General features: G+C 49.9%; 1 protein-coding gene across 2 annotated transcripts in view; it reads right to left on the reverse strand.

Moving 5' to 3' along the window:
- The window catches only part of Lhx6 (LIM homeobox 6), a 22,146-nt gene that overhangs the window by 1,418 nt on the left and 13,550 nt on the right, over positions 1–7,178 (reverse strand). Inside the window, exons 6-8 of one of the 2 annotated variants that reach the window (XM_010602960.3) lie at positions 7,035–7,164; positions 6,672–6,846; positions 3,656–3,759 (exon numbers count right to left, since the gene is read on the reverse strand). In XM_010602960.3, the coding sequence (XP_010601262.1) occupies positions 3,656–3,759; positions 6,672–6,846; positions 7,035–7,164 (409 nt within the window). The remainder of the gene's footprint in view (positions 1–3,655; positions 3,760–6,671; positions 6,847–7,034; positions 7,165–7,178) is intronic. The other variant, XM_010602961.3, reaches the window with a different exon arrangement.

Genomic DNA, 7,178 nt, shown 5'->3' on the forward strand with positions numbered 1-7,178 from the left:
TTTTTTTTTTTTTTTTTTTGGTACCAGGGATTGAACTCAGGTCCTTGAGCTTGTGAGAAAGGCAGCGGAACCATCAAACTAAATCTCCGGCCCTTACTGTTGTTAATCTTTTCTGTGCCTAATTTGCAAAAAAAAAAAAAAAACTTTTATCATAGTTATATATGTTTGGGAAAAAAATGTATATACGGTTCAGTATTATCCATGGTTTCAAGGCCAGGGATTTAGCTCAGTGGTGCTGCTACTTGCCTTGCAATCACAAGGTCCTGAGTTTGATCCCTGGTAACAACAACAACAACAACAACAACAAAAACACCTACAGCAAATATCCATGGTTTCAGGCATCCATCCACTAGGGGCCTTAGAACAAATCCCCCCTTGTATAAGGTGGGATTTTTGTAATCAAATAATAACCAGCACCCATGGAGCACGTTCTGTGTATCAGGTACCGTGCTAGACTCTTCATATCATTGCATTACTCTCCACAGCAGCCCTGGGTGGCTGAAATTATTATTATCCCCATTTTGCAGATGCGAAAACTGAAGCTCCAAAAAGCTTATGCTTCAGGGTCTCAGAGATAGCAAATGTGGGACCCAGGGATTCCAGAGCTCAGGTAGCATCTCTCACCTGGCCTCGAGTACTGTTTCCTTTGGCCTGCAGGACATGTGGCTTTGGGCTTACATTAAGAGAAGCTTGCTCAAAAGGAATGACCCTAGTCAGACCCTTTCTCTCTATCTGATCAACGGTAGCTTGGTTCTGAAAACCTTCCAAGTGCTACAGTTGTGGGATGAGGAAGAAATGTGGTTCTGGAAACTCACAGGGATGTGTGGCCAAACGATGATGCAGTGGAGACAGGAAGCTCCCCTGAGAATGTCCAGGGCATTGTTCTGGCCAGGCCAGTGCTGGTCTGGATGAGTGGGTTCAGGGACCGGGCCTAGCGGGGAAACTGAGTCTTCTCACAACCAGGCATGGAGGGCCTTGGGAGAAAGCCTATGGAGTGCTGAGTTGACTGCCCAGCCCACTCCCGGTGACCCACCAGGGCCTAAAGGTCCAGTAGGATGTGAACAGAAAGATCCCTGGAGCTGGCAGAAGGCCTCACAGTGAGAGGGCAGTAGGTCATGAAGGAGGGAGACACCCTTTAATGCAAAACTTCTGGATACAACGCTGGGGAAACACCCCAGAAAGAGAATTCTGGCTCAGGAGACAAACCCAGGGGCCAGAAACCTAGAGCCAAAGCTGCCAGAGCTTTGCCTGGCTCATTTTTCAGGCTAAACCACACATAAGCACAAATTTAGCTGAGCAACCAGGAGACAAGGGCTCCTCTCCAAGTGCTGAGACCAGCCCCATACACTTCCAAGACCCACCTGCTTCCCTCAGTGGACCAAGCCCTGAATTATATGGCCCCTGTCAGCTTCTCCACTTCCCCGGGCCTCGGCCACATCAAACGCCCCACTCAAACCTGCTCCTCTCTGCTCCTCTGTGTATACTTGCTCTTGACATGGAATGTCTTTCTCCCCAAGAGTTTGTCACTCTCCTTCTAGGTCCTCCAAAGCCATGGTTGTCCCCCACATCAGCTGCATCACAGTGTAGTGTAACTACCCATGTCCTGTTTAAACCACAAGCTTCTTGTAGGCAGAGATCATGCCAGCTTGTCCTCAGTCCCAAAGCCAAGAGGACATATTCTCGAGGCAGGCAGTCATAGAATTAAGGTATGCTCACGCTCAGAGTGATCCTGGACAAAGTTTATGAGCCTGTTCATGAGCCTCAGTTTCTACAGGTATGAAACACAGATCATCATAATCGTCCTCCCAGTGAGGCTGTGAAAGATGAGGTCAGAGAGAGCACTGTATCAACTCTCAAGTACTCTGCAAACTCCACGGACTTCAGAGTCCAATAGATCCACCACATCCCTGGACAAATCATGTCGTCTTTACTTGAGGAAGGCCATCTTCATACCCAGAAGGTGACTGGGAGGTATCAACTAGATGATGTGTGCAAAGTGCTTGTCTCAAGCAGAAAGAGCTCAATAAACAGCAGCTCTTACTGTGAATATGACTGTCTCAGAACGGACTTTCCTGGGGTGTTCTCACCTGTTTCCAGATTCTTGTATTGACTACTGCCATTTACATGTAAATATGTCTGCCCAACTAGGCTCTCTATATTACCACACTATAGACATTCCCTAGTGATATCCTTTGCAGAGTCCAGCACATGCAAAGCAGGAGTCAGAGCTAGAGGAAACATCCTCAAAGAGTGCTCACCACCCCAGGCTGCCCTTCAGAATTTCTCATGGGTGGCACATGACACATGCAGATCCCTGTGGCCCAACTCAAACCTCCCTACTCAAATCTTTGGTTTGGAAATCTATACCTTTCCAAGCTTCCCACATGAGTCCAAGCTATACCATGACTGGAATCCACTGGACTGGAGGGTCCTTCTCTACCTAGGTGCAGGTACCTGCTGATGCAGTGTGCTTCCTGCCTCACAAAGCACATCCTCTTACCCTGCCTCTCAGAGGACCACCACAGTGATGCTTCTACAAGAACTAACACCTTCCTCCTCTGCTGCCCCAGAATGAAGTCCAAATCGCCCACCTGGCAGCTCCAGACTCCTGTTTCTCACCACTTTCCCCATTAAACCTTGTTCCAGGGTCATTGAAGGGCCCCACAGTTCCCTAAAAGTCAGGATGGCTTCTGCATTCCCTGATAAACTCTGATTCAGCTTCCAGGCTGGGTTCCAAAGCTGCCCTCCTCTAGGAAGCCTTCCCAACATCTGTCCTTTGCCCCATGCCTTCCCATATCCCTTGTGTTCCTCATCAGTTTGATCACACTGTCTTCCCTTCTAGTCCGTGGCCCCCTCAAGAGAAGTGACCGTGCTTTGCTTATCTCCATGAAGTAAGTGAATAAATGTATAGGTTCTCACCCAGGCCTTGAGTTTGAGCTACATGGGCCTCTATTTTACTACTTCTAAAAGGAGTGTCTGCCTTAGAACAAGGGCTTTGAAGGCTAACTGAAGTGTCTCAGCCGAGAAAGAAATGAGTCTCCTATCCTCTCTGCAGTTTCACCAAGAAGCTCTGTCTACCTTCATCTGCATTATGGACAAGATTAAACACAGGGTTCTAGTGCTTACAAAACAAAGCCCTCAGGCCACGGAAATGGTATGTCTAAACATTCCTCTGGATACTTAGTCCTAACATCTGAACAACCAGAGATCCAGTTCCAAAGGGGAGGCTCTGCCAGCTGACCAAGTTCTCTTGCTGCCCTCCCATCCCTGAGCCCCGCCAGGGATTCATTCTCAACAGACAGGAGTAGAAAGGAGGAAGAAGAAAAAAAAAGTCAGTGAGATGACAGGAGGTGGAAACCTTCCCTGGAACCTCGAAGCTTAGGTAAAGTAAATTCTCCAGTCTGAGAAAGAGAAGGCCTGCAGCCAGTGGGAGAGGGGGACCTGAAAGGGGCTCTTTGGAGTGGCCATGCACTGGGAACAAATTGGCAGCTGCTCAATTGACTGAATTGGGGTCACAGTGGGAGCCTGAGCAGGATGGGCAGAGATGGTCTGCCTCAGAGAGACATGGTGCCCATTCAGTAACAGGGAATGCTGCTAGAAACCCATCCCTGACAGGAAAGCTCCGACCCACCAGGCCCAGCCTGGCTCCATTTACCTTCTCACCCCGATTGGAGAGCGGCCCATCCATGTCGGCTTTGAGGTGGACGGGGGGCGCGGTGTAAGGCAGCCGGCAGTGCACCTGCCCGCACTGTACCTGACCTGTGGATGAGAGGATGCCTTGGAGCCCATTCCCCAAGCTCCCCACAGGATCCCCAAACTTCCCTGAGCTCTGTAAACTGGAGCCCACTTTGCCACTTACCACCTGGGTGGCCCTGGGCAAGACTTCAATAGGTTGGCCGCAGTGCTGTATGTGTAGGGCTCTAACGAGGGCTGGGCTAACTGCTCAGCTCACTGACAAATACTCCTACATGAATAGGTAGTGAACACCTCTTGCAAGCAAGCCCATACCCCATCAGATCTATCAGATCCTCACCAAAGATGATTTATCAAGTACCTTCACGGGGACTCTGCTCTTGTGGGTCACCACCCTAATTACAACTGAAAGCCACCAGCCACCCCTCCCCTCCTAGTCCTCCCTCTCACCTTTATTTTTCTTCTTTAAACCTAATCACCTAACTCACTGTGTGTTTTCATTGTTTATTTGATATTAACCTATTTTTGCCACCTCAGTGAAGGCAGGAATTTTTACGTGTTTGCTAGATTGCTGTAGACTTCCAGTACTAGAACGAGACATGGCATCTATCAGGAACTCTTTAAACATTTGTTGTATGAAGTTTCGTACCCTGTTCCAATATCTAAAGCTGTTGCAAAAAATACACCTCCATGTCTAATCCAAACCTCTCATGCTTCAGCATGTTTGCCACTACAATGGAGAAGCCTTTGTCTGTCTCTTCTCCAGACTTCTTCCTCTCAGGTCACAGAAAGAGCTCTGTACAGAGACTTACAATTGATATATAATTTGGGAAAAGTCACAGTGCCCTTGTGAGCCACATTTCCCTTATCCACAGAATAAAGCAATTGTATTAAATCGAAGATTTCTAACTCTCTAGGTTTTCAAGGAATTCATAAACAAGCTCAAATTACTCAGATAGCTATGCATCTGTGCAATTTTCTGAGGCCCAGTTCCAAAGCTTTCACTAGATTCTAAGTTCTAAGTCTTCAAGAAACTCAGGATTCTGTAACTTTAGATAACTGCAAAGCAGAAGTTCATTTTTCTGGGGTGTGGTTCTAACACTTTCATCAGCATCCAGCTCTAACACTGCAGAACATTCAGGATTCCAGGATTTCAGTTAACTGTAAAGCTAACTGCAAGAGTGACCTAAGAGTCATGCAGCAAGAGGTGGCAGGTCCAGACCTCCCAAGCATCTTCCCACCTCATGATGGTCTCCACCTCCAGAGGAAGAGGGAAGGGTCCTCCAGCCCCTTTTCTAGGCATCAAAGAGAGATCCAGACTTTGGCAATGGAAATGTGTGGACAGAGTCCTGGCTGTGCTTCAATGGGGCTACCTAGATTCATTACAAATTCCACACCAGATATTAGCTGGTAGCTTAGACCCCTGGTACCTAGAGCACTCCTGGTCCTCAGCATCATTAGAAATATGTGACGGCTTCTATACAGTGCTGAACATTAGTCACTATTTACAAATGAAAAGGGAAAAGTGTCCCTCCTCCCAAGCAAATGGTTCAGAAATGGAACATATCAAGAGGCATGGCTCCATCTGGCAGCCTGGTGCCACAGACAGGACTGTGCACTCCTAGCTCTTCCAGTCAACCCCACTGCCATCACAAGAGCAGCTAATACTTTCTGCTGAAGACTTTACATCAATTACATCATTTGATGTTCACAACTCTGCTTTGAAATACGTACTGTTATTGTCCTCATTTTCTGCCAGGTGAGGGAACTGATATTTAAGGAAGCTAAGAAATGTGCCCAATGACACCCAGCTAGTAAATGGCAGCCTGACACCAAAGCCCATATTTGATCAGTAAAAAGTATTGGCTCTCACTAACAGTGGGCCCCTGGTTTCCTCATCCATTTAAACGGACAGTGATCTGCGATGCGTAGAGAGGACAAGAAATACAGTGTCAGTAAGCAGCAGTTCTCTCTCACTTTCCTTCTTTGCCCCTTTTAGTTGGAGCCAGAGAAGGGAGGGTATTTGACTTCTGATTGTTTGTTTTTGTCATCTCCAGCTTTGAGGACACAGACCCAAAGGGAAAGAAAATCTGTGATAAGTACCTGCTCTGCTCGAGAGCAGACTCACTGTCATTGAACGCTTACTCTCTCACTCCTCCAGGTTCCTGTTCCAAGGTCACCACCACGACTGGCCCCACATTCCTCTTGTCGTGCTCACTGCCCATCCACAGCAGCCCTCCCACATTTAGGAGTTTATTGTCCACCCATCTCCTATTCTGGAACGTCAGTCCCAAGGAGCACAGCAGCTGGTCTATTGTGTTCACTGTTGTATCCCTGTGCTAAAAACACTGGGGATACTTAACATTTTTACAGGGCTCTTGAATCCATCCTCACCCTCTGAGAGGCATGATCAACATCCCTGTTTATAGATGAGAAACCGAGGTTCAAGGAGGTGAGGCGATCTGCCCAAGGCCTCACAGTCCTGCCGTACTGGCTTGTTCCCCAACACACACCCAGGAAGCTCTCTGGGCCCACAGTTTGCCCACATTCCCTTTCCTCGAGCCTAGTCCACAAGCCTCACTAACTCCTACTGATTTTTCCTCTCCACCAGCATCTCCAGACACTCTCACAAGCACCTTTCCTGCAGAGGCCACCCCACTATCACACACTCTGTTATTCCATGCAGGCTCCACACAGCAAGAGCCTTGCTGATCTCCTTCCTTCCTTAGTCTCTCGGCCCTGGCACAGAGGTGCCATTTTGAGAATGGCTACATTTCTTGCTCTACCAAGGTTGCCGCCCCATTGAGGCACCACGGGGAACTTACTCCTTCCCTGAAACTCCTAGATCGGGGTGATTTCCGGACCCACATCTTCACCCAGGATGCTCCGCTAGGCCTCCCCACACCTCGGCGCCCCCGCGCATCCCTCAGCGTCCCCTTCCCCGCAGGCCCCGCGGTCCCCGTGTCGCGGTCACTTACTCTCAATGTAGCCGTGCAGGGTGACCATACGCGCCCGCTCGGGGCTGCTGAACGGGGAGTAGTGGATGTCGTCGGGCAAGGCGGAGGGGAGGCGGGTCGGGGGCGCCCCTGAGGGCGGCACTGGGTGCTGCGGTGTGTGCTTTTTATGACGTGCCCGGCAGTTTTGAAACCACACCTGGAACAACAGCCTCAGCAGCCTCAGCCTCGCGGAAAAGGACCAGTTCTGCGGCCCGGGGACCCCAGGCGGGGCTGCTTCGTGGCCTCCTGAGGAAGGTGGCCACGTGCACCCCCTCCCCCCCACTAGCTCTAGGGCTCCCCCAGTCCCCGCCCCAGACCTGAAGGCCCCACCCACCCGGGCCCCACCTGGATGACCCTCCGGCTGAGGCCCGTCATATCCGCCAGCTTCTGCAGAGTCTGTGCGTCGGGGTTGTTGTCCTGCGCGAACTGCGCCTGCATAACCTGCGGGGCGCCGCAGGGTGATAAGGCAGGGGCGAGCGGAGGTCTCCG

This window comes from Fukomys damarensis, unplaced genomic scaffold (assembly GCF_012274545.1).
Source record: "Fukomys damarensis isolate Sample0158 unplaced genomic scaffold, DMR_v1.0_HiC HiC_scaffold_36, whole genome shotgun sequence".
In the NCBI taxonomy this organism is placed as follows: Eukaryota; Metazoa; Chordata; class Mammalia; order Rodentia; family Bathyergidae; genus Fukomys; species Fukomys damarensis.